Below are 27,295 nucleotides of genomic sequence, written 5' to 3'. Positions count from 1 at the left end.
ACTCCATACATCTCCTCACTCCACACGTCTCCTCACTTCACACATCTCACTCCACACATCTCCTCACATTCCTTACTTCACACATACCCTCACTCCACATATCTCCTCACTCCACATACTTAACTCCACACATGTCCGCACTGCACACGTCCCCACTCTACACATCTCCTGACTCCACACACCTCACTCCACGCATCTCGTCACTCCACACATATCCACACATCTCCTCACCCTACACATCTCACTCCACACATCTCCTCACTGCACACATCTCCTCACTCCACACAAGTCGCTTCACACATCTTCTCACTCCACATATCTCCTCACATCTCCTCACATTTCCCTACTCCACACATTTCCCTACTCCACACATCTCCTCACTTCACACGTCTCCCCACTCCACACATCTCCCCACTCCATACATCTCCCCACTCCAGACATCTTACTCCACACATCTCCCCACTCCACACATCTCACTCCACACATCTCCCCCCTCCACACGTCTCCTCACTCCACACGTCTCCCCACTCCACACATCTCCTCACTCCACACATCTCCTCACTCCACACATCTCATCACTCCACACGTCTCCCCACTCCACACATCTCCCCACTCCACACGTCTCATCACTCCACACATCTCCTCACTCCACACATCTCACTCCACGCATCTCACTCCACGCATCTCCTCACTCCACATATCTCCTCACTCCACATATCTCCTCACTCCACACGTCTCCCCACTCCACACATCTCCCCACTCCACACGTCTCCCCACTCCACACATCTCCCCACTCCACACATCTCACTCCACGCATCTCCTCATTCCACACATCTTCTCACTCCACATATCTCCTCACATCTCCTCACATTTCCCTACTCCACACATTTCCCTACTCCACACATCTCCTCACTTCACACGTCTCCCCACTCCACACATCTCCCCACTCCAGACATCTTACTCCACACATCTCCCCACTCCACACATCTCACTCCACACATCTCCCCGCTCCACACGTCTCCTCACTCCACACGTCTCCCCACTCCACACGTCTCCCCACTCCACACATCTCCTTACTCCACACATCTCACTCCACGCATCTCCTCACTCCACACATGTCCTCACTCCACACATCTCCTCACTCCACACATCTCACTCCACACGTCTCCTCACTCCACACATCTCACTCCACACGTCTCCTCACTCCACACATCTCCTCACTCCACACATCTCCTCACTCCACACATCTCCTCACTCCACACGTCTCCCCACTCCACACATCTCCCCATTCTACACCTCACTTCATACATCTCCCCACTCCATATGTCTTCCCACCACACACGTCTCCTCACTCCACACATCTCACTCCACGCATCTCCTCACTCCATACATCTCCTCACATCTTCACACTCCACACATCTCCCTACTCCACACATCTCCCCTGTCCGCAAGTCTCCCCACTCCACATGTCTCCCCACTCCGCACGTCTCCCCACTCAGCACATCTCACTCCACACATCTCCTCATTCCATACATCTCCTCACTCCACACATCTCCCCACTCCACGCATCTCATCACTCCATGCATATCCTCACTCCACACGTCACTCCATGGATCTCCTCACTCCACAGAAACCTCACTCTACGGCTCTCTTGTTGGACGCTTCCTGTCATCCCACACGTCCCGTGGTCACATGCGTCTCCTCAGTGCACACCTCGTGCTGCCTCCTGCAAGGCATGACTGCTGACTTTGCCTCCTACAGCATTTCCACTGCTTGGCACAGGTGAATGACTCTGACCTCCTTGCTGACAGAGGGACACAAGCAGGTCATGTGTCAGCCCTGCTGTATGTGAATTCATCATTGACCAATGGACAGTTTTATTCTCTCACCAGCACTATTTAGAAAGTGAGGTTCTGGGTTTGGTTCCTTCTCGAATGCTCTGGGACTTCATTTCTGGAAAGTGAGCTCCCTGATCAGAGCAGAGGCCTGGGGCGGGCCTCACCCGCTGGGCCTCACGCTGATCAGCAGCGCACACTCTCCATCTTTCCCTCCTTCCCTCTGCCCGGAGCAGCAGCTGGATCCGCCGCAGAAGGAGCAGCTGGGGAGTGCTCTTACCGAGATGGACCGACAGCTCAGGAGGCTGGCAGACACCCCCTGGCTCTGCCAGTCTGCAGAGCCCGGCGATGAAGAGGTATGTGGCTCATGGGGCCATGCCTGGGTCCCCTGGACATGGTGGCTCTTGCCTGCAGTGCCTGTGTTCTTTGTGGCCTGTATGGCTCTGGGATCAAGATGGTGTCGCTCTTGCAGCCCCTGAGGGGCCTTCTCCAGACTTCGCTATTAAAATGCTCTTTAAGGCAGGGAGGGACAGCAGGTAGGAAGGAGTTCGGGGCTGGGATTAAGAGTGCCTCTTGAGGACCAGGGACCTGTTGTCCTCTGAAACAGAACTGCAGGGCTTCCTGGACAGTGGGTAGAAAGAAGGCTGAGCCCAGCCCCACAGCCTCCACCGAGGGTGGAGATGCATCATGGGATAAATGGCAGCTTTTTGGGATCTTGCTGTGGACAGGGTGCAGTTGGTGTGCACCACTCCCCACTCACACACTCTTCCTGTGTGAACAGAAAGACTCCAGCTCGTCGCAGGTCTGGGAGGGACCCGAGGACCCAGGGCATAGCGGACCCTGGGGTGGAGTCACATTCTTCTGCAGGGAGCGCTGGCTGAAGGAGCCCTGGAGAGGGTCGTGTCTGGACAAGGACAAACCCCAGCCTGTCTCTTGGCTTCCCCCCTTCGGAGATAGAACACAAAGGGGCCATGAGGAAAGCTCATCTTGGGCAATACAGTTGCAGAAGGCAAATAACTATAAGACGCCAAACCTGGGCACCCCCGCCTAGTGGGGTTTGTGAGGACTGTGGGCAACAGTAAGGTGAGGGGACAGAAGTGGGCAGCTGCACAACAGCACCCTCTTTCCAGGACCCTGGGGCGTTTTTTGACGCATGCAAGCCCTTCATGGGGAACTGACTCAGGCCCTCCAGCCGATGGATGAGACTCTGCAGCTTCTCATTGAGGGCACTTGGGTATAAAAGGACAGGGCAAGCTCCTCAAAATCCATTAAATAATTCATTGTAAAGGTGATAAAAAATTTTACCCAAAATTACAAAAATCATAATACATAACGATTCAACAGATGTAACAGTGACATAGCCCTATAATACCAGATTAAATTAAGGCCAGTAAAGTGGGCAGTGAGGTGAGAGGCTGTGAAGAGGACATGGACGGGGGAAGGAAAGCATGTTAAATTCCTCCTCTTACAGTGGAAGGACGTTACAAACAACATTCTTGACTTTCCTACTTGGAGAAATACAGAGTCAATAATGTTTTTAGGGTCAAGAGTGGTGGCTCGCACCTGTAATCGCAGCACTTTGGAAGGCCAAGGTGGGAGGATCACATTAGACTAGGAGTTCAAGACCAGGCTCGGCAACATAGTGAGATCCTGTCTCTATTTTAAAAAAATGTTTTTTTTTTAACTTAAAGGTAATTTCTAATAAAGCTGAAAAGATTTGTATCTTCCAAATTGCCACCAAAGACAAAAATATATAAAATACAATTTATATTGTAAAAGAAAATAAAGGACCAGCAAGCGTATCACTAACAGCATGAAAATAAGATAACAGATAAATGACATGGCTTTCTCTTAAAGCAAATTCTCAGGTTGTGTTTAAAAAGAAACCTAACCATATATTGCTCACAAGAGCCCTGTTTTTTTCTCATACTCCTAATAAAAAATTATGATACAGAAAGATTAAAAATAAAGAAAACACCATAGAAAATCCAAAGTAACAATATAAAAATAAAATTGCATATCTAAGACAGTTACAACAGTCATGAAACTGTGCCAAATAATAAGCATCTAAATTAGCTACTCAAGAATATGTTTTTTATTTCCCTAACTTCATTTTACTATGCTCCAAGCAGTGGTCTGTGCGTTACTAGTCCTTTGAAATGTATTGAAGTGAGACTTGTCTTATGGCCCAATAGGTGGTTTTTGTAAATGTACCTTGTATGCAGTTGTGTTTACATCAATAAGTTCCTACTGAAATTTTTCTTTTGTCTTCTTGATATATCAGTTAACTCTAATACCATAATTGTAGATGTCTCAGTTTATCTTTGTGGTTATGTTTATTTTTGCTTCATGTATTTTGAGGCTATGTTATTGGGTACCCATAGGTTTTATCATTATCTACTGATCCTTTTATCTTTAGTAATTCTTTTTATCTTCAAGTCTACTTGCTTGCTATGTTTTTTTCATAGTTTTACTTTCAAGCTTTATTTGGAGTGTCTCTTACAAAGAGCGCATCGCAGAGTGAGGCAGTGTTACCTCCCTACGTCCCTGGGAGTGCTCTGTGGAGAGGCCGCTGCTGCTGATGGCTGTCAAGAGCAGAGGCCGAGCTCCTATGTGGCTCTGCTGCTCACCCTTCCTCCACTTTTGTGCCTCAGGGAGTGGATCGCAAGGAAAGAATGTGAAGTGCAGGAAGAGTTTTCGTTAGACAGATACTCGTAATACTAACAATCAAAGCCCAGCAATCCAACACTAGAAGATTGGCTAAAGAGGTTATTTTAATAATTTTCGTGTAGATACTGATATTTATGATATTTTCAAAAAGTTTTTAAATCTCATGAGAAATGCACATGTAAAGTGAAGACAGTAGACTATGATAAAAATAGACACTGTGATCACTTTGAAGCCACTTTAACAGTCACTGAAATCAACAGTAAATACAAGCATCAATGAGGGAGAGAAGTCGTTTCAGGAACAAGAGGTCTTTCCCAGCTCCCGCTCGTCTCAGCCCTGCCTGCCCTCCCAGCCTCTCTGGTGGAGATGGGCATGAGGCCGTGGCCAGTTGCAGCCTGATTCTCAGTATTTCTCACTCTCCCCAACAGAGCGTGATGCTGGATCTTGCCAAGCGCAGTCGCAGTGGTAAATTCCGCCTCGTGACCAAGTTTAAAAAGGAGAAAAACAACAAGAACAAAGAAGTTCACAGTAGCCTGGCAGCCCCGGGTACCTGCTTCCCTCCCGTGTGTGTTTCTGGCCGTCCCTGCCTGCTGGCTCGGCCCCGTTCTCCTGGCCTCTGCTTTCTCCCTTGGCCTTGCGGCTCCTCCCTCTTGGTCCCCGTGCTGTAACCCCTGGTCCCATGGCCACACTAGTCTGTTCGTAGCTGCAGCCCTCCACCCTGCCTGCTTCCCCTCTGACCGTTGTCAGACCCGGTCCTAACGTGCTCTCTGGCTTTCTGCCTGCCCTGACTTGGGAGATTCGAGGTGGGGAGGAAGACAGCAGTGGTGACAAGACAAACTTGGAGACACAAAGCTCTGAACTCAGGCCGCGCTGGGGCATGCTCCACCTGCTCCCTCCTGGGCTGCTGGCTCCTGATAAATCGATGCATTGGTCAAGGTTCCTGTGCTGGGAACCCCAGGCCACCAGAGATTGTGGGTGATGAAATCAATCGAATATGGTCCTAAAGGACATTGTTCCTTTGGGTCAGTAAATTGGAGCTAAACTCTGTGTGTGAAGGATCAGCCCTGAGTGCCCAGGCCATATCCAGTGCTGTCAAGGGCTGGAGAGGCCTCCAAGCCTGGATATTGGGACTGGTGTTGGCCGCCAGGCAGGGCAGCTCCTGTGGGTTTTTCTTCTTTGCATGTTTGTCCAGAAATTGGGTTTCTGTTAATGATGGTGGCCCCGACTACGTGAAATTGGAATCTCTGCTTGTCTCCCTTCCTGCTATGGTCCAGAAGTGAAATTTAACCCTTCTAGAAGCTGGAGGAAAAGCTGGCTTTGGCCACAATCATGGGGACATTTCCCTCATATTTGGTGGTGGTAAATCCATTCTCCTGGGACACGGGGAAATGACCAGAGGCTGGTGGCCCACCTGGCAGGAACAGATGCCAGCTCTGCTGCAGCCGTTGCCCCCTGAGTTGGTGGCTCTCTGTTTCTGCACTGCTGGTGGGTGGTGCTTTTGGCTGGGTGATGGGTGCCGGCTGCCAGAGATGGCTCAGGTGCTGGCTGCTGGGCTATCTCGGGTGCTGGCTGCTGGGCTATCTCAGGTAGTGGCTGCTGGGCTGTCTTGGGTGCTGGCTGTTGGGGCGTCTCCTGTCCTGGCACTGGGCTCTCAGGTGCTGGGTGCCGGCCGCTGCCTACCTCGCACTGGGCTCTGGGCACTCACTGCACTCGTGCTTTTCCATCTCCGACAGTTCACCTCTGGGGGACAGAGGAGGTTGCTGCCTGGCTGGAGCACCTCAGTCTCTGTGAGTATAAGGACATCTTCACGCGGCACGACATCCGGGGCTCTGAGCTCCTGCACCTGGAGCGGAGGGACCTCAAGGTACTTCCATAGGTGTCTCCCTGGAACCTGCACTTGGGCTTGCACGTGGTTGCCTTCTCTTCCATCCTCTCCCCCGACCTGGCCACGTCTCAGCATCATGATTCTTCTCAGGCCTTTGTGTATACCTCAGGTGGGGGCGACTGTGGCCCTCACCCTAGGCAGTGATGGCTCCACCCACCACAGCCAGAGGAAGCCAGGAGCAGACATAATGGGGTCAGAGCCTTGGTTATCTTAGCCTGATCAGACAAGGACTGTCTTCGTGTTAAAAACCCAGTGAGGGGACACAGCCCCCTGAAGCAGTCACATGCGACTGTCCCCATGTTGCTCCTGGGCGGGTGCCGCCACTCGTCTGCAGGGAGCATTGGGAGGTGGTGGTTGGGTGCCAGGCCTCGTCTATGCCAGGCATCACGCCACATCTTGCAGCGCCATGCCCCTGCCCAGGTTGGCCTCAAGGGGCCGTCCCTGGGTGTTGAGTCACTGGCCGAGTCCCGAGAGGGCAGATTGCCACTGTGGGTGTCCTGGACAGCAGCTCTCGTGAGGTCACTTGTCATCCACTTGCTTTCAGGCCTGTGTTTTGTCTTTGTCTTGGATTTGTCCTTGCTGATGGCAGTGACTAGAATGCAGGATGATGGGCCAGGCATCTGTATGGTGGTGATTTTTAAGCCATTTCCATCCTGTTTTACCGTTTTTGTCATTTTCACTCTCATTTGTGTTCACAAGCCGAGTGGAAAGGGCTACTGTGGCAGGCCTGCTGTGGAGCCCTCTGGCTCCAGCTGTCTCCCCAGCATCCATGGTGGTGTCCCCTCTGTTGCAGGACCTGGGCGTGACCAAGGTGGGCCACATGAAGAGGATCCTGTGTGGCATCAAGGAACTGAGCCGCAGCGCTCCCGCCGCCGAGGCCTAGCCTCTGCCCTCTCAGCCTGCGGCCTCCACATCCCCGCCGCCGAGGCCTAGCCTCCGCCCTCTCAGCCTGCGGCCTCCACATCCCCGCCGCCGAGGCCTAGCCTCCGCCCTCTCAGCCTGTGGGCTCTGCGCCTCCTGCCACTGAGGCCCTGGGCGGACGCTGCAGCCCGCCCCCTTCTCATGGTGCTACTTCCTCTGTCAGCTACAGAAAGCCTCCGTGACACCGTCCACCAGAGCTCTGGGGTCTCGAACATAACAACACAGCTACCTTTGAAACAACACCTTCTCCAGCTCAGAGTCACCTGGAGCACATGTGTTGCGGCCACTCAGTTCTTCCCCGCCTGTGTTGTGGGCCAGGGAATCTAGCAGCATTTGGCCTCCTGGGCACCCCTTGCCTGGCCACGTGCTTGGATTGTCCCAGGGGCTCCTCTCTCTGTGTCCTTCTGTGGCCACACTGTGTGGCTCCGCCTCCTGGCCCCCGTCTGGTTCTCGGAAACGTGGCTGCGGCCCAGCAGCCTGCAGGAGCCCGTTTGTTGATGCAGCTTTTGTTGTTGAACAAAAATGATGCTCTTTCCTGGTTTGAAAGTAGCACGGATGTTTCCAGTCCTGTTGATTGTAATTTGATGTGAAAAGAAAAATTTCTCCTGCGTGAGCCAAGGCAGCGAGTGCTGTTTCCTAGGCGGGGAGCCCCTCACTGGGTGTCGCAGGGCCTGCGTTCCTCCCTCCTCCCTCCTCCCTCCTCCCTCCTCCCTCTCCCCTCTCCCCCTCCCCCACTGTGGCCTGGGGACGCCTGCCCTTCTGTTTCCAGATGCTGTAGGCCTCAAGTTCAGCTTGGGGCTGTGAGTGAGTCAGCTTGCCAGCTGCATCCCCACAGACAGAGGATGTGTGTCTACATGAGTTCAGTGTTTCTGTGTGGGAAATGCTTCCTGGCTCTGGGAAACTCTCTGTCCATTCTGTGGTTCCCAGGGAGCATGGCCCTGGTGGGCAGGTGTGGTTTGACCTCTTCACGCCATCTGGTGGCCTGGAGGCCAGAGGCTCTCCTAAGTATCTCTGCCCCTGCGGTGGCTTCTTGTCTCCCGCTACCGGGCCTGATGTCGCTGGAGGTGCTGGCGGGGACTCTGATTTGATGGTCCGCACTGCTCCTGCCCTGCCTCTGTCCTGGCTCTGAACTAGCAGATGATGGTGCCAGAGGGCAGGGAGCTCACGTGGGGAGAGGGCTGTGCCCCGCAGGGGCAGTCTCCAGGTGGAGGACGCACCTGGTCCTCCAGGGCACTGACTTTGCCCTTTTTTCCCCTTGATAGTTATGGCTCGCAGGGGCTCGTAAATATCTTGAGAAGAGGTTTCTGTAACCCCTGCCCTGGTGTGAGGAGGAAATGGCTCTGGCCTGGCTGCCTGGCTGTAGCTCCATGCCCCAAAGAGAAGGACAGTGTTGGGAGTGTCTGCCGGCGCCGCCCTACTCCTTTAGTCAGCGTCACGCCATCTGACATGCAGAAGCTGGGCTGCACCTGTGGGGGAGGGCATAGACGGGGCTGGCTCTGCGGCAGCCCTCAGTCCTGAGCAGGTGGCAGTGAACAGCGCTGGCCCATCTCTCACAGCCCCTCTGTCTCCTCTGCAGTGCGCCTAGATGGGCCCCTCCACGTGCCTTGGGGTGCTCCGCTTTCATGGTCCTTCTGGGCCAAGGCCCTTGGAGTGAGGAGGCTGAGCCAGGGCCTTGGGTTTCCCCAGTGCAGCCTCCTGTCCCTCCATGCGGCGTGTGGGGGTTTTGGATGAAAGACTCTCCCGTGCTCTGTTGGTGGACTTAGCTGCCTCCCTGGAGGTGACGTGGGTGGAAGGTGGTTGTGTGTCACCTTTTCCACCCGTGATTGTTTTCCCCAGAACATTTTAGATGGGGTCGGCAGGGGGAGAAATAAGCCAGCCATGGCAGTCGCTTGGTTTCCCAGGTGGAACGGGCTAACACAGGAGATGATGGGAGCCTGTCCTGCAGTCCCTGCATGACCACTGGCCCTGCTGACCTGGCAGTGTGGGCATCCTGGGGCTCTTAGGGTCCCAGAACAAGCCCCAGGCAAGCTGGAACTCGGGTGAGGAGGGGACATGAGGATAAACAGCCGACCGTGGCTTCAAGGACATCAGGGCCATCCCAAGTCCTCAGTGTCCTACTCCTGGCAAGGAGTTGGGTTTGGATCAAAAGTGTTTAAAATTAATATGTTGTCAGTGATTATAACAACACTGTTTACATAAAAACCATTTTTTCTAATTCTAACAAGTTAGAAGTGAGGAAGGAATGAACACGCATGTTTAGGAAACTGCCCTTTGGTGCTGGGCTGGTGTCCTGCACTGGGGTGTCGCTGCTGTCCGGGGGCTGCTCTGCTGCCCCGGCCCAGGTCGCCTTGTGGTGTTGCCAGACAGGCGTCACGGTCTGCTGTGCAGAGACAGGCAGGAAGGGTCCCTGAAGAGTCTTGGAGAAAAGGTTCTGTGCCCTCAGGTGGGGCTTCCCCCCTCGTATTTATAATCTTAATTTATATAGTGACCACCGTGGAAACAAATGCCTCTTGTATTGTTATGTACATAGTCCATACCTGAGTGCTGTACATAAGTTGGTCTGTGTATAAATAAAACAAGCCTGTTTTTGATCTTCCATCGCCAGAGGCCTTGTCATCATTCCTTGTGCTTTGACATAAAGTGTTGGTTGCCAGAATCTTTCCAAACTGGATTCAGAATTGTATTTCACCTGCTCTGAAAATAGGTTGAGTTGTTGGTGGCTAAAAGGCAAAACAGAATGCCATTAGAATGCCGTTGTATTTTTTAGGGTGTGGGTTCTGTGATCTGTTGGACTAAAAATTCAGCAAGGAGAGAGGGGGTACTAGGCAGTGCTGAGACTCTCAGGTGTGATCACACAGCCTTGGCCCGGGAGACTGAGCCATTTTAATGAATATTTTAACCCTCTTAAATGTTTTCCATAGAACTGCAAACCTGAAGCTCTCGGACTTCTCTGCTTAGTCTTGGTACTTCTATTCCAAGGGAACTGTCTAAGATCAAGGCCACTTGAATTGTTTTCCCCAGTTTCCTGGAAGGAGGGACGGGGACTGGGTTCATGGAAGACGCCCTTGGGCTGGTCGGGTACAGAAGGGCTGCATGTGCTCCGGGAGTGTTGGCTGCCTCCCTAGCAGCTCTTCCCCCCTCCTTCCATGCTAACAAATCCCAAATCCCCCTGTGTTTTTTTTCCTGGTGTGTTCTCTCTGGCCATTCAGGACCTCAGGCCTCACGGTTGCTGGATGGCCACCACAGCTCCAGGTGCCACACCAGTGTAAGGTGTTTGGAGACAAATGGCTGCCTCTTTTATGGCTCACTCGCTCTTTTGTGTTTTGAAGATGTCTTGCTCTGCCTTCTGGGCTGGAGTACTGTGGCATAATCATAGATCACTGCAGCCTCCAACTCCTGGGCTCAAGTGATCCTCTCACCTCAGCCTCCCTAGTAGCTGAGAGCACAGATGCATGACAACACACCCAGCTAGTTTGTAAAATTTTTTGTAGAGACTGGGTCTTGCTACCTAAGCTGGTTTTGAACTCCTGGCTTTAAGCAATCCTATGTGTCTCTTTTTAAGATAAAGGGAGACCTTTCTGAAGCTCTGGCTTCAGCTGGCCTCCTCTAATGTCTTGGCTAGAACTGCCTCACACACTCATGACTAAACCAATCAGTGCGAAGAAGGGTACGAGCTATGACAGTGATGGGGATGCTGATGGCTGACACTTTATAATTTGTGCCAGGTGCTGATCTAAGTGCCTTGCACGTATGAACTCCTCTCATTCCCCTGACAGCTTTACATGGGGGGTTATCTGCATTTCACAGGCGAGGGACAGGCTCAGAGAGGGGACATAACTTGCCCCATGAGGCACAACCAGCACGTGGCTGACACGGGAGGCAGAGGGCGTATCTTTTTGACAGCCGTGCTTTCCTGTGTCCCAAGCCTCATAGCAAGCCCAGCCCACATGACAGGTGAGGAAATTGGACCCAAGTGACAGGCATGCTTTCCAGCACAGCAGCCGGGGCGTCTCACTTGCTGGGGGCACCAGATGTTCGGGCAGGGGCAGCCCTTGGGGGAGGCTGGTGTGTGCTCCGCCCGCCTCACTCCTGCGCTCGCATGGCCCATCTCACACGGGGCATGGCTCCATTGTGTCCGAAAGCAGTGAGGAGGGGGCTTCTCACAGAGATGGCATCTGACAGTGGTGGGAGGCCGGACGGCAATCTGAAGTGGAGAGGGCTGCTCAGGTGTAGATGGCAAGATGGGACAGTAGAGTCGAGTGGAGAAAATGCAGCGGTCTATATTGTTTTTAAACTGATCCTCTTCAGAACTCCACCAGTTAGAAAAACAAACTGGGTGCTTGGTCCAGTAATGTTAACTGACCCCTGGATTTGTGGCCTCTGTTGTTTGCCAGAGCAGTTTTGCTGTGGTCCCTCCACTCCTTTGTGCCCTGGCTCCACGCGTCCCTTGGCTCACACGCGTCCCTTGGCTGTAGGTTGCTGGACCCCACCCAGAGCTCTTAGACCTGGGCTAGGAGCGGGTGCAACTCGGAGTCGCCCCTCTGGGGTGGGGGCGGCGTGGCTGGGAGGGAGGTGCAACAGCCACACCAACACGAGGTGCTGCCATCATTGAAGCACATGCGTGTGAAGGGCATGGGCACCTGGAAGGTCTGGGCAACGCACCTTCCCCTCTCCCCCGACTGTCATTCCATCCTGGAGCCCACGCACATCACCCACTTAAGAGCCCAGGGCTTTCACTGGCTCGTAGGAAGAGGCACTTGGTGGCTGCCTGGTGTGGTGGAGCTGCTGGTGGCGTCTCAGCAGCTGGGGAGGTGCCTGCGGAGACAGAACCACCTGGGAGAGAAGCACACTGGGGCCTGGCAGAGGCACCACTGTGCCCTGAGCACTCGCCCGGCCCCGCCCCGGCCTGGTGTGAGCCCATTGGTGGGCTCTTGTTTCGTGAACCGGGAGATTGCCATGTCTGCTCCTGCCACCCCGAGTAGGGGCAAGAACCTGCAGATGAAGGGCCCTGTCTGCCACTCTGCAGCCATTGCCACGGGGACCTGGACACATGGCAGCGCACCTGCCGCGCGTGTGTGGGCGTGTGTGGTGGGGTGGGGGAGGGCAGAGGCCGGAGGGAGCTGGAAGCAGTCTCTCTTTACTTGGATATTGAGGTCACCGCTTCACTCTCCTCTCAAGTGCAGTGAATCTCCAGAATGTAGATGCACCCGGAATGCGTTGGTTATGGACTTTATTAAAGCCTAGTATGGCCGTGCTTTGGGTGGGTGCGTTATCCAGAATGAAGGATGGCCTGCAGGGTGAAGGGGCTGTGGTAAGTGGGCCCCTCACTGGTAAGTCTGTTCTGCAGCTAAACTCACATAGATGGCGCCAAAATGATTTGCAAGCTAATTCTTGCCCCTCCCTTTTTTTGGCTAGAAAAAGTCACTGTTGAGTAAGTATGTTTTCTGCAATGCCACCACCATTACCTATTTCCATAGAAGGAAAATAAAACCAGATTACATCCAGTTTCTTCCAGTGCATTTTTTCCCATGAGTCTGAACTTTTTAAAACCAAAGCAAACTTCTGTTATTTCTAAAGCAGCACTGCTGCAGTATTTCTAAGTAGAAACTCTGTTTATTTGGCATCTGAAGCAGGCTTGGGAAAAAGGGCCACAAAAGTTCCTTATTTTATTTATGTATTTATTTATTTGTTTATTTATTTATTTGAGACGGAGTCTCGCTGTGTCGCCCAGGCTGGAGTGCAGTGGCATGATCTTGGCGCACTGCAACCTCCGCGTCCCAGGTTCAAACAATTGATTCTCGTGCCTCAGCCTCCCGAGTGACTGGGACTACAGGCGCCTGCCACCACGCCCAGATAATTTTTTGTACTTTTAGTAGAGACAGGGTTTTACCATGTCGGCCAGGCTGGTTTCACACTCCTGACCTCAAATGATCCACCTGCCTTGGCCTCCCAAAGTCCTGGGATTACAGGCGTGAGCCACTGAGCCCAGCCAAAAGTTCCTTTTTTTTTTTTTGAGACGGAGTCTTACTCTGTCACCCAGGCTGGAGTGCAACAGTACGATCTCGGCCCACTGCAACCTCCAACTCCGGGGTTCAAGCAGTTTTCCTGCCTCAGCCTCCCAAGTAGCTGGGATTACAGGCACATGCTACCATGCCCAGCTTTTTTTTTTTTTTTTTTGGTAGGGACGGGGTTTCTCCATGTTGGTCAGCCTGGTCTCGACCTCCTGACCTCAGGTGATCCACCAACTTCGACCTCCCAGAGTGCTGGGATTACAGGTGCTGAGCCACCGAGCCCAGCCAAAAGTTCCTCTCTTAAGCAAGCTGGACATGAAGTAGCCGGCAACCAAAAGAAGCTAAGGGCTACAACTTTAAAAAATGGTTTATTTCTCCTTTAACAAAATCATACAGCTTTCTCAATCCCCAAATTAAAATAACAGAAAACAGGAAGAAAGGGAAGAAGGCAAAGGCCACACGCATAGGCTGGCCTGGTCACACGCACCTGCTGGACTTAAAGGCACGTCAACCCACAGGCGCCTTTGGACTTGCAGAGACATTCTGCGAGGCTGCTGGCCTCTCAAAGGCAAAGCTTTGCAGCGATTTCATTAGTTTCATTACGTTGAGATGAGATGAAGGGGGATGCTACGGAAATATGTCAGAGCCACAGAAACAGAACAGCTTCAGAAGGGCTGGGCGCCCAGCTCCAGTCACGACACTTGCAGCTCTGGTGTCATCAGAAGCCTCTATCTCCCTCTACAGACGCAGTCTACACGCAGGGTGAGTCTCCTGAGCGGGGTTAGAAGCCTCTATCTCCCTCTATAAAGACGCCGTCTACACCCAGGGTGAGTCTCCTGAGCGGGGTTAGAAGCCTCTATCTCCCTCTATAAAGACGCCGTCTACACGCAGTGTCAGTCTCCTGAGCGGGGTTAGAAGCCTCTATCTCCCTCTACAAAGACGCCGTCTACACCCAGGGTGAGTCTCCTGAGCGGGATCAGTGTTTGGGAGTGGGAGGCAGCTTGCTCGTCAGAGTCCAGTGCTTACGGCACAGTGCTTCACAGAAACGCACAGACATCTACGGCAGACGCTCAGACACGTGTGTGGAAGCGGCTCCTGTCTGGTAGTGGTTTGGACCGTTGGGAGGAGGATGCGGGGCAGAGCGGGCCGCTGGCTCAGCGTCAGCTTGTTGGAAAAGGGTCACAGGTAGGGGAGCGCCTGACTCCAGCGGTGTCCTTCCTGCCCTCACACGTCAGTGCTGCTTCCCATCAGTGACGGGGCTGACAAGAAACCATGAGGCCCAGGTGACAAGCAGGCTCAGAACGTGTGACACCGTCTTCGGGATGCTGCTTTCCGCTAAGTTGCTGTCTGGGAAAGTCAACCATCTGTGTCCCAAATCAACTCAGTGACACAGGTGCTATTTCTCACAAATGCCAATTAAATCCTTTAAGATGAATAGAAACCTGGGTTGGATTAAGTGGAAAAACGCTTCCTTAGTTTACGTTTTTTCTCAGGTGTTTTCATTGAGTCTACTCAGGAACCCAGTCAGGCTGGCCAGGACACCTGGAACCTGGGCTATGCCAGGCCCGTCTGCCACAGCCCTGCCTGCCCCACTTCCACAAAGGAAGAGAGGATGAGGCGCTGTGGACGGCAGCGGCCGCAGTTCTCGGGATCCAAGGACATTCTCCTCACAGAGCACCCAGGGGAGGCTGGGCCTGTGGGCTGCTGCGCAGCGGCCGTCCTTGCTTAGCAGAGCGGCTCACCCTCGGAGGCCGCCCTGTCTGGTTCCTCCTCGTGGAAAGAGCTCACACTTCTCAGCATTGCAGTTTTAACTCAGACCAAAGGGCAGACATGGAGCATGTGGGGCCAGAACGAGTGGGGTAAATGAAGTCCTGAAAGCAGACCCCACTTCTGCTCAGCACCAGCGCGGTGGCGCAGTGGCCTGAGACACTGTGAGAACCCGGTCAGGGCGAGCGGGAGTCATCTGAACGTGGAGGAAAGCGGCCAGGCTGACCGCGCGCACCTCCCACCGCAGTGACAGCATGCCGCTGCCTCCGTGCCTGCGCTTCCTGCACACGTTGTGTACTTTCTGGTTAAAAGAAAAAAAAGCCAGCTGGGGCCAGGTGCTGTGAGAGCCCAGCACCTACTGGCAGCTGGATGGGTGGCGTCCAGGGCTGTGCCAACCCCCGAGGCTGCCATGTGTTGCAGAGCTAAGTGACTACGTGCACTGGCCAGGCCGCAGAGGAGCCGTCCCTGTGCTCAAAGGAAGCAGAGGATTTGGGATTGGAGGCGCCAGGCTGCCAGTCCCCATGCCCAGGAAGCCCACGTTTGTGGCATCAGCCGGAGAGTTCATCAGGAGCGGAGCCGTGCGCGGCGGGGTTATCTGAAACTCCCCACGTGGATGGAGAGAGAAGTTTCTGGGGCTCGGGTCCGGGCAGGCGTCTCTGCACTGGAGAGGATGCAGCTGCTCTGTTCATGGAGGGCTTCTCGGCTGTGGAGACACAGAGACTGTCACTGACTCATGGATGCGGTGGGTGCCAGGGTGAGGGGTTCACAGAGACTCCAAAATACACTCCAATTTTATAGGCCACAGGGATATGCATTTGCAATTGGACAGACAGATCTCAGCCACCTGCCAGAGGGCCTCGTTCTGCCCTGCCACCAGCCCTGTGCCAGGCCGGCAGCTGCCGTTCCGTTTGCCTTTGCGGCACGGCATGGTTCAGGCTCTGGGGCTTTCTGAATCTGCTCAGTGAAAATGCCTCACAGCTGAGAAACCTTCCTTTCCTTTTTAAATGGAAGAGTAACATCCGGAGTGCACACACACACGGCACACACACGGGAAACATACTGCTGCATGACTCATCACAATCACACATACCTGTGTGACATGACACAGAGGCTGCCTCTGCCCCTTCAGGCTTGTTCTGAGAGAAAGGCCACTCGGCATCCCACTCAAGAGACTGGCTTTTGCTGTGACCCCCTGGCCCATGGCACCGTGTGGCAGGTGCTCTGCGGCCGGGTACTTTGGCCCAGCCTGATGTGTGTGTCCTGCCCACGCTGCACAGTCCCTGGCAGGAAGCCTCCACAGCCTACCCGCCATCCCACTGCTCAGCAGCCATTCCTTCAATACGGCCAGAATCTGGCCTTGGTGAATGAAGCTGCCGTGTATTTTTGGGGACATCCTGGTGGGCACATGTCCATGTTTTTGAGTAAAAGGCTGGGTACCGGGAAATGCACAGGAGATGCAGCACGAGGTACTGTCCTGAGTTCCAAAGCATCTGTGCCAATTCCACACCCACACACAGGGGATGAGAGCCCCAGTGACTCTGAGTCCTCGAACACATGGGTCTTTCCCGCTTTAGCGTTGCCGATGGACGTGTGGCACTGTCTCGGGGTAGCTTGAATTTACATCTGTTTTATCATGAGTGAATGGCTGAGCATGTTTTTATATGTTGGCAAGCGAGCTGCAGTTCCTTTTCTATGAACTGTTCATATCCTCATCTCTATTTGTATTGGATTGTCTTTTTCTTATTTGCAGGTAATGTTTACAGCCATACCCTCTGACCTAGCAATTCCACTTGCAGAAATCTGTCCTACAGATATATCCACATCTGTACTGCAAAATGGGGAATATACAAGGTTATTCACTGTGATGGTGACAGATTGGCGACAACCTGGAAGTGTGTGAGGTGGACATATGTCACCTAAACCGTGGTCTAGCCATGCATCAGGACAGCACGCTCCCACCATGAGACGGGGCAGCTGGGTACACACCGGTACATGAAAACAGCAAGGCTACCAAGAAAGTTCCGGTCAAAAGAGAAGGGAAGCCCCTCTACCCCTATACACAGGTCTCTGAAAGGACATGCAGGTGACCATCACGCTGGCCCATCTGGGAGAGGCTGTGTACCTGGGGATGGGGGTGCAGAGATTTCTCAGTGAACCTCTTTGATAGCTTTTGAAAGCATGTGACTCTATTAACTCCAAAAAATAGATAAATGAAAAACAATATGGTAAGTGGTTCCCTCACGGTGTTCAGAAGACACCAGTGGTCTACTGTTGTGCAAACAGCACGCATGAGGCTTAACATGAGGTTTTCAGTGACAGCAACACGAATCTTTAAAATGCGCTATCTCCAACGCCACAGATGAAAATGGAGATACCAGGGCCTGGGAAACTGTTGGATGTCTCCAAACAGCAGCCCTGGTGACAACTAAGGCTTTGACAGAGAGGATGCGTGGAGAAGTCTGACGAAGTCAGTGGCATCACATTTAAATGTGGAAAACAGGGCCAGGCGCGGTGGCTCAGGCCTGTAATCCCAGTACTTTGGGAGGCCAAGGCAGGTGGATCACAAGGTCAAGAGATTGAGACCATCCTGGTCAACATGGTGAAACCCCGTCTCTACTAAAAATACGAAAATTAGCTGGGCGTGGTGGTGCACGCCTGTAGTACCAGCTACTTGGGAGGCTGAGTCAGGAGGATCACTTGAACCTGGGAGGCAGAGGTTGAAGTGGGTCAAGATTGTGCCACTGCACTCTAGCCTGGTGACAAAGTGGGACTCTGTCTCAAAAAAAAAAAAAATGTGGAAAACAATATTTTAGTGTCTATGTATTAGACACGTATAGAATTTTGTGTGTGTGTGCGTGTCTGGCCTTTAAATAGGAAAACCCGAGCAGCCAGCGCTGCAGACCCGCTCCCATATCCCCAGGTCTCTGAGGGCACCAGGACCTGAGGGCTGCAGAGCTGCTAATGGGGGTGAGGCTGGGCACAGGTCCTTTGCCATCCTGGGGCTCCCGGGGCCCTTAGGGAGTCAGGAAAGGCCACGGGACAGTGCTGTCCGGAAAGCAGCCGGACCCCGGATAGCAGAGAGGAAGAGGAAGGCCCCCAGGTCCAGGGGCTATGCTGCTTGCGGAGCTCACGCAGTCCCTACCCGCCGTCATCTTCACTCAGGGAATCTCCTCCCTCGGCTTCCTGATTCTACTTCTACCTCCTAGAATCTACTCACCACAAAGCAGCCAGCGATCATGTCAACACGTCCCCCTTCATACCCTCCAGCAGCCTCTAGTCACGCTCGAACCCTCACCTCTGCCACGGTCACAAGGTCACGCCCGCCTGCCCTGCCACCTCCAACTGGGACCTCTCTTCCCCAGACACCCCCAGCGGCAGAGGGCATGCAGTCCCTGGCATATGGGCAGCCAAGATACTGAGGGGTGGGAGGAGAGGGGGATTAGGGTGAGCGGGGCCAGATCAAGCTCCTGCAGTCATTTGGGCAGGAAAAGAAAAGATGAAATCCACCAGGGCAGAAACAGAACAGAATGAAAGGCAGATTTAGGAGAGACCCAGAGTCCCTGAGTCGGGGCGTGGGGGAAGATGAGGGTGCCTGGGGGCCTCTGGTGCAGCCTGCTCGGAGCTGATGCCATGGGCAGGTCCCAGGACTTGTGGTGGTGGTGAGCTGAGCAGCGGGAACTGAGCCTCACACCCCAGTTCCGGGTGTGCAGAGTGCAAGTTCCTGGGGGCTGTGTGTGGCCTGGAGGTCTGAAGACAGCTGGCTGGGCACAGAACCTGTGGCTTGGCCTGACTGCAAGCAGCACCTGCTTCCTCCAGTGGCAGTGAGCGCAGAGCCAGGCAAGGGCAGGCAGCGCCAGAGCCGGGAGGAGGGAGAGAGGGAAGGAGTCCTGAGCAGAGGTAGAAGACGGCCTGTGGCAGTGGAGTCCTGGTGGCCAGGGGTGAGGCAGTGTCCTGGAGGAAGCGGGAGTAGCAGCGCTGAAGCCACGGCAGTGTACCCTGGAGAAGTGGCCAGGCCCTCGGGAACCTTGGAGAGAGCGGGAGGAGGACAGGGAGCCCACAGCAGGGCCGAGGTGGCGGCAGGCCGAGGTGGCGGCAGGCCGGGGTGGTTCTGGAGACCAGAGGGCGTGGGAACCTGAAGGGAAAGCCAAGACCCAGGCAGAGGGCGAGGCTGCGTGTGGGGAGGAGGGAGGGTGACCGTGTGACCGCAGATGGCAGGCTCCTCATCGCGCCTCTGCAGTCCACGCGGACTTCACCTGTTCCACAGAAAGCTCCAGGAGGCGGCACTCAAGGAGAGGAAAGAACTCAGGGGGCGGAGAAGGACCTGCCACACTGGCGTGCTTTGTGTGCACCCTGAATGAACAAGAGTTTCCGGTCCCTATCAGTTTCCAAGCAGGAGTGAGTCAGAGAGGGCTCTGTCAGCTGCACGTCTGTGCAGACCCCAGCAATTACCTTTGCCTCCTCCCCAGGGCCCGTTGTTTCTGCTTTTCTTTTCCAATGTCATCTCTGATTGTACTGAAATCATCGTTGTCGTCAACCAGGAGATTCTACATTTCAAAAGAAGTAATGAGCAGTGTTTTCTGACATCTTTTTAGCCTATATTTAAAAGAGGCATGTTTAAAAAACTACCTATATGGACAAAAGGACAGATTCAAATTTACATAAACTAGGTGAATAACTGATTTTAAAAAAATCCTCTTGCTCGATGAAAACAAACTCGAGGGTGGCAAGAAGAGCTCCACAAGGGAAATTAATTTCCAGCCATCTGACCTTTCCCTTCAGCTCCAGAAGCTTCCACTGGGAGTGGCCACACAGGGGCACTTTAAAGGGCTACCAGGCAAGAACATGAAGCACAGAGATCATCTACATTGGCACACGGATCTCTCACTGCTGTGCCAGAAGCACTGCTGTTTGCTGTATAGACACTGTCAGTCTGTTCTCGCCTCTGTATTTCTATAGTCAGCCCCAGCTTCTGAGAGGCATGAACTTGGCTTTACTTCCTTGGCACCTCCTGCAAGCCTTCACCGCAGGGTTTCACAAACACAGGCTGCTCCATGGGTTCTCGTGACTGGGCAAGCCTCCTCCCTTTCCCAGGACTTGCAGGTCATTTTCCACACGCATGTTATTTCCATAAATGCTGCCCACAGGGAGGATGCCTCGGGGCGCACCCAGGAAGGGAAGTGCGTGCCAGGAAAGACACAGTGCAGGGCCTGTGGGATTTGTGCTTGGGGTTGCCCAGGTTGCTGGCTGCATTCTCAGGTGTGGAGGCGGGGAGCTGGCTCTGGCTACACATCACAGTTAAACTCTTCAATGACTGAGATATGAACCAAGCTCTGCAGGAGGGTCTGGCTACTTCTCAGTGCCCCACCTCTGCTAGGAACATGTTGTGTCAAATATTCTAATCTCTATTCTAGTACACTGATAAGCAAATATTATAATTTCTGTTCCAGCAAATTGCACATGACACAAGTTTTAAAAATTGTGGGGGGGCTGAGGCTGGGGAATGGGAGACTGAGGCAGGAGAATCGCTTGAACTCGGGAGGCGGAGGTTGCAGTGAGTCAAGATCACGCCACTGCACTCCAGCCTGGGCGACAGAGTGAGACTCTATCTCAAAAACAAACAAACAGACAGACAGCAACAAAAAAACCCTGTCAATTTCTTTCCACTTCATTCTATTCCTGTAATGCTTCAGTGAGCATATCCACGTGTCTCCATACACCTATGGGTGAGTTATTCTAGGGAATATAGCTAGGAGTGGGACTCCTTGGTTGTATCGATGGGCATCTGTATACGAAAAAAACACCAAACTGCTCTCCAGAGTAGCTTGTGCTCCCACGGGAGTTTTTTTGTTTTTGACACAGGGTCTGACTCTGCCACCCTGGCTGGAGTGCAGTGGCGTGATCTCAGCTCACTACAACCTCCATCTCCTGGGGTCAAGTGATCCTCCTGCCTTAGCCACTCAAGAAGTTGGGTTTTGCCACGTTGCCCGGGCTGGTCTCAAACTCCTGAGTGCAAGTGATCTGCCTGCCTTGGCTTCCAAGAGTGCTGGGATTACAGGCGTGAGCCACTGCGCCCGGCCATGTGTGTGGGAGTGCCCATGGTCTCATTAGCAAGGGCAGCTCCCTGCTGGATTCTGCAGCTCCCTGCTCACTTGGCAAGCTGGTTCTCTTTTCATGTGTTTCCTGGCCATTCTGTTCTCCTCTGTGAACTGCCAGGTGATAACCTTGGCCCACTTCTCTAGTGGGTTATTTTTTGATAACAGATTTGCAGAAGATCTGCTGTCTATGCTGGAGAATAACCCTCTGCTGTCTTACTGCATATGTCTCTCCCCCATTTGTGACTTCCCTTTTCACTGTTTTTTATGGTTTCCTTTGATGAACAAAAGTTCTCACTTCTAATGTAATGAAATTTATTGATTCTCTTATGGTTTGCACTTTTTGTTTAAGAAATCCTTCTTGCCAGGAGTGGTGGCTCACGCCTGTAATCCCAGCTCTTTGGGAGGCTGAGGCAGGTGAACTGCCTGAACTCAGGAGTTCAAGACCAGCTTGGGCAACACCGCATAACCCTGTCTCTACCAAAAATACAAAAAATTAGCTGGGCGTAATGGCACGTGCCTGTGGTCCCAGCTATTTGGGAGGCTGAGGTGGGAGGATCGCTTGAGCCCGTAAGGCAGACGTTACGGTGAGTGGAAATCGCGCTACTGCACTCCAACCTGGGTGACAGAGTGACACCCCATCTCAAAACATAAAAAAATAGAAGACAAGATCGAAAATGAGTACTTTTCACATTTAAGTCCTCAACTGGATTGCCTGTTGACTATGGTGTGAGCAGAGGTAAGTACAGGTTTTATGGGGCCGGACGCTGATTCAAGTCAAGCATCCGTAATCCAGAAATCTGAAACTCAATGGTGCATTTCAGATTTCAGAATTTGGGATTAGGGAGGCTCAACCGTTAAGTATAATGCAAATATTCCAAAACCTGAAAAAAACCTGAGATCGGAAACAGCTCTGGTCCCAAGCATCTTGAATCATAGATACTCAACTTGTATAAAATTTATTTTATGGTTATGAAAATTCATGAATATGATTTTCCTACATAGATAACTAATTTTCCCAGCACCATTCATTGAATAACCCATTTTAAAATGTTACCTCAAGTATCTGTCACGTTTCCTTACATCTGTGATTCTGTTTCTGGGCTTTCCACCCTGTCCATGAGCCTGCGTATCTACCCGTGCCTGCATGCTACACTGTCATCACAGCTGTGACAGTCAACACTTGGTAAGGCAAGGACCCTGTCCTTTTCTTCTCGCAGTGAGCCGAGATCATGCCACTGCACTCCAGCCTGGGCAACAGAGTGAGATGCTGTCTCAAAAAAATAAAAAGAAAATCTTAGCTCTTTGGTCCTTTGCTCTCATGTATGAATTTATGCTATTAGTTTTATTTGATCTAATCTATGTGGATTTTCGTTGGAATTTCACTGAATTTACAGACTTGGGAAGAACTGATACCTTTACTATCGTGAGCTTTCCCTTCCAAGAACATGACGTGGCTTAACAGAAGCTTCCTTTAACACTGCTAAGTAAGGTTTTGTATAGGTTTTATACTCATCTTGGAACCTTTTGAACTCCTCTATCAGATCTAATCATTTATCTGTGTAGTCTCTTGAGTTTCCTTTTTTTTTTTTTTCTTTTTTTTTTGGAGACAGGATCTCTGTTGCCTGGACTGCAGTGCAGTGGCACGATCTCGGCTCACTGCAACATCCACCTCCCTAGCTCAAGTGTTCCTCCTAGCTCAGCCTCCTGAGTAACTGGGACTACAGGTGTGTGCTAACACGCCCTGCTAATTTTTGTATTTTTTTGTAGAGACCAGGTTTCACCATGTTGTCCAGGCTGGTCTTGAACTCCTGGGCTCAAGTGATCCACCTACCTCGGCCTCCCAAAGTGTTGGGATTACAGGCATGAGCCACCGCACCCGACCTTGAATCTCCTTTGTAAGAACAGTTTTATATTTTCCTTTTCACATTTCTTTTACTGCTCTTTCAATTTTTATTTACTTCTCTTTTGGTGGGGAGGGAGGTAACTCATTGCCTGTGTTGGTTAGTACAGTGTGAAACAGAAGGGGCGGCTAGGGGATCCTTACTTTGGGCCCCACTTTCATGAAAATGGAAGCTTCTGAAGCTGTCACAGTGCTGCTGCTAGAGGTTTTGGGTAGATACGTGCATCAGGTTAAGGCGTTTCTTTCTATTCCTAGTTTGCTCTAAGTTCTTTTTTAAAGTCATGAATGAACATCGGGTTTTTAATAATAAATTTTATTTTATGCTTTTTCTGCATCTCTTGAGTCTGGCAGGATTATTTCTTACATAATCTATTCTTCATGCTGCCCTCCTCACATTCCTTGGATGACCTACTCTGACATCATGTCACACAGTAGCATTTATTTATTTATTTATTTATTTATTTATTTATTTATTTATTTATTTTGAGATGCAGTCTCACTCTGTCGCCCAGGCTGGAGTGCAGTGGCGCCATCTCAGCTCATTGCAAGCTCCGCCTCCCGGGTTCACACAATTCTCCTGCCTCAGGCTCCCGAGTAGCTGGGACTACAGGCGCCCGCCACCACGCCCAGCTAATTTTTTGTATTTTTAGTAGAGACGGGGTTTCACCGTGTTAGCCAGGATGGTCTCGATCTCCTGACCTTGTGATCCGCCTGCTTTGGCCTCCCAAAGTGCTGGGATTACAGGCATGAGCCACCGCGCCTGGCCACACACAGTAGTTTTTTTAAAAACATACTTGCAGGGCTGAACTTGGTAGTATTTTACTTAGAATTTTACATTTATGGTCAGAAGTGAAACTGATCTGTATGGTATTTTACTGTCCTTGGCAGTTTGGATGCTGAGGCTCCAGTGGCCTTGGAAAGTCAGCTGTCCAGTTTTCCCTCTTTTTTATGCATTCTCTGAAACAACTTGTATAAAATGGGATTATCTGTGTCTTAAAGATTCAATAAAACGTCTCTATAAAATCATGTGACCCTCGTGTCTTGTCAAAGTGGTAAATTTGCTGTTAAACAACTTACCTTAACACCAATAGTATCTCCGTCTTTCAAGTAATATGGTGCCCCTTGCAAATAATCTTGTTTTTTTTTCTTTTTCCTCTTGGTTATTTGTTGGTTCTATGGGAAAATCAAACATCTTAAATAAGCAAAACTCAACCTCAAGTTCTCACTAAATTCTCCATCACCGTGAAAAATTGCATAACCTCATTGCTAGGCCAGTAAGCCCCAATTTCTCTGAGTCAGCCCCACAACTTTACCCAGCTAGATATCGGAAGCCACTCGAACTTTTCGGGAAAGTATTTGGCAATTTCAATCTTCTCCACGGGAAGACAATAGAAATCAGCAACTCTCTGCCTCAGGGAGCCGGCAGTCCCGCCCTGGGCCGCATTCCACACCAGGTCCAGGGCAGGGGCGTAGGTCCTCTCACCAGGGATGCGCACCTGTGTCCTCAGCAGCACGTCCTGGGGGCTGCACCAGAAAACTGTCAAGTGCCAGATCCAAACAAACAAACAAACAAAACCACGTGGTAACTTGAGGCATAGTGGGCAAAGCTTCCCCTCCAGCTTTTCTGGTTTTTATAAGGAGAGATTTTTCCCTAAATGCTGGATGCTAGTGGCAAACTCTTATTTCACAGTTCAATTTCCTTCAGCCTTGATGAAGAGCGGAAGTGAAGATCCCACTCTTGGTCCACAGCAGAGCCCCCCAGACAGGGTAGGAAACCTTCCTCAGTGCAAGAGAAAAGGAAAGAGGCGGCAGCCTGAGCAGGGACGATGTGGCGGAGGGGGACAGGGTGAGAGGGGCCTGGCCTGATAGCCCAGCAGCCAGCAGGAGGAGAGCAGGCTCGAAGTAGGCAGTTATGCCCTTGACTTGGGGGCTGTAAATATGAGGTGCTGAGGTAGCCAGGGAGAAGAACCTGAGGGTTGGAATTGGGAAGAGAGACATGGGGTGGGTGACAGACAAGACTGCAGCTGTGGGAGATGGGAAACCTTAGGAGGAGGAGCAGAAAGAACAACACTCAGCAAGGCAGGAGGAACAGAGGCGTGCAGAGGTCAGCACAGGCCATGGAGGAAAAGCTATAGATAAGAACTGGAAGGCAGCAAGGGGAAATGAAGACTGGTTCTTAGGATGCTGAGACAATGAATGGTTTCTCGATACTTCTGTTAAGTGTTTTTACCATCAAAAGAGGTGACAAAATGAGAGAAATGAAATGACTGTAAGAAAGAGAGCTCATGGGAAGATGTGGGCCCATGGAATCAGGGGAGCGCAGAGTGCAAGAGCAGAGGCTGCACAGCCCCATGTCCCCATGGGGGAGGGGGCTGCTGACCAGGGAGTGAGGCCCAGGCCCGGAGCCCAGCACAGTGCAGCCAGAGGACGGAAAGGGCATCGGCACAGATGCTGAAGTTGCCAAGGAGAGGACAGAGGCTGCTGGAGAGAAACAGGAGGGACTAGAGGCCTCCTTGAGAGCAGGAGTGCCCTGGAAGTTGGCCAAGGACAGAAGAGCCCATGGAAGGGGCCTGAGGAGGCACACAGCTGCTCTTCAAAAGGGCAAAGGCACTGTGTCTATCAAAACCCGACACTGCTTACAACCATTGTGACAAAGGGTCAAAATCATAAAGAGCTCACACAAATTCCAAGAGAGCTTTTCCTTTAGACTTCATTACAGGAGCAGGCAAAATACTCGAAATAACTCATTCATGCACTCACAAAATACAGTTTGCAAAAATGCCTGAACTTACTAGTTATCAAAGCACTGGAGCAAATGAGAACAAGATAATCATCTTTCATTTATCAATTTAGGAAACACCTAGACGATGAAATAGTCAACAATGGTTTGTGGGTGAGGTAAAATAAATACTCATACTCTGGAACAACTTGCCTGAGAAAATATTTAACTATTTTAAGAGGTTTAAAATTCCCACATCATCTGATCCTAGAATTCCCTTCCAGGAAACTATTTCTGGTTGTACAACTTGTATTAAGAATGCAACAAAAAAAGAGAATTTTAGACCAATATCCCTGATGAACATCGATGCAAAAATCCTCAATAAAATACTGGCAAACTGAATCCAGCAGCACATCAAAAAGCTTATCCACCATGATCAAGTGGGCTTCATCCCTGGGATGCAAGGCTGGTTCAACATAGGCAAATCAATAAATGTAATCCATCATATCAACAGAACCAAAGACAAAAACCACATGATTATTTCAATAGATGCAGAAAAGGCCTTTGACAAAATTCAACAGCCCTTCATGCTAAAAACTCTCAGTAAATTCGGTATTGATGGAACGTATCTCAAAATAATAAGAGCTATTTATGACAAACCCATAGCCAATATCATACTGAATGGGCAAAAACTGGAAGCATTCCCTTTGAAAACTGGCACAAGACAGGGATGCCCTCTCTCACCACTCCTATTCAACGTAGCGTTGGAAGTTCTGGCTACAGCAATCAGGCAAGAGAAAGAAATAAAGGGTATTCAGTTAGGAAAAGAAGAAGTCAAATTGTCCCTATTTGCAGATGACATGATTGTATATTTAGAAAATCCCATTGTCTCAGCCCAAAATCTCCTTAAGCTGATAAGCAACTTCAGCAAAGTCTCAGGATACAAAATCAATGTGCAAAAATCACAAGCATTCTTATACACCAGTAACAGACAAACAGAGAGCCAAATCATGAATGAACTCCCATTCACAATAGGTTCAAAGAGAATACAATACCTAGGAATCCAACTTACAAAGGATGTAAAGGACCTCTTCAAGGAGAACTACAAACCACTGCTCAGTGAAATAAAAGAGGACACAAACAAATGGAAGAACATACCATGCTCATGGATAGGAAGAATCAATATTGTGAAAATGGCCATATTGCCCAAGGTAATTTATAGATTCAATGCCATCCCCATTAAGCTACCAATGATTTTCTTCACAGAACTGGAAAAAACTGCTTTAAAGTTCATATGGAACCAAAAGAGACCCCGCATTGCCAAGACAATCCTAAGCCAAAAGAACAAAGCTGGAGGCATCATGCTACCTGACTTCAAACTATACTACAAAGCTACAGTAACCAAAACAGCATGGTACTGGTACCAAAACAGAGATATAGACCAATGGAACAGAACAGAGCCCTCAGAAATAATACCACACATCTACAGCCA

At 51.3% G+C, this 27,295-nt stretch overlaps 2 protein-coding genes across 10 annotated transcripts in view; one reads left to right on the top strand and one right to left on the bottom strand.

Annotated features, from left to right (window-relative positions):
* The window catches only part of DGKD (diacylglycerol kinase delta), a 681,592-nt gene extending 671,685 nt beyond the window's left edge, over nucleotides 1-9,907 (top strand). For all 3 annotated transcript variants that reach the window (XM_050751554.1, XM_050751553.1, XM_050751555.1), the window contains 4 exons: nucleotides 2,072-2,191; nucleotides 4,934-5,051; nucleotides 6,239-6,369; nucleotides 7,184-9,907. In XM_050751554.1, the coding sequence (XP_050607511.1) occupies nucleotides 2,072-2,191; nucleotides 4,934-5,051; nucleotides 6,239-6,369; nucleotides 7,184-7,273 (459 nt within the window). In that variant the 3' untranslated portion in view covers nucleotides 7,274-9,907. The remainder of the gene's footprint in view (nucleotides 1-2,071; nucleotides 2,192-4,933; nucleotides 5,052-6,238; nucleotides 6,370-7,183) is intronic.
* A 3,764-nt stretch (nucleotides 9,908-13,671) lies between these two features.
* The window catches only part of USP40 (ubiquitin specific peptidase 40), a 93,682-nt gene continuing 80,058 nt past the window's right edge, over nucleotides 13,672-27,295 (bottom strand). For 6 of the 7 annotated variants that reach the window (XM_050752796.1, XM_050752797.1, XM_050752801.1 and 3 more), the window contains 4 exons: nucleotides 24,398-24,608; nucleotides 24,162-24,257; nucleotides 19,539-19,633; nucleotides 13,672-15,792 (listed from right to left, as the gene is read on the bottom strand). In XM_050752796.1, coding sequence (XP_050608753.1) covers nucleotides 15,681-15,792; nucleotides 19,539-19,633; nucleotides 24,162-24,257; nucleotides 24,398-24,608 — 514 coding nt within the window. In that variant the 3' untranslated portion in view covers nucleotides 13,672-15,680. Of the gene's footprint in view, nucleotides 15,793-19,538; nucleotides 19,634-24,161; nucleotides 24,258-24,397; nucleotides 24,622-27,295 lie in introns of those variants that run through there. The other variant, XM_050752799.1, reaches the window with a different exon arrangement.

Source organism: Macaca thibetana, chromosome 12 (assembly GCF_024542745.1).
Source record: "Macaca thibetana thibetana isolate TM-01 chromosome 12, ASM2454274v1, whole genome shotgun sequence".
Classification (NCBI taxonomy): Eukaryota; Metazoa; Chordata; class Mammalia; order Primates; family Cercopithecidae; genus Macaca; species Macaca thibetana.
The sequence above is the reverse complement of the archived record's forward strand: the minus strand, read 5'-3'. Positions and strand labels throughout refer to the sequence as shown.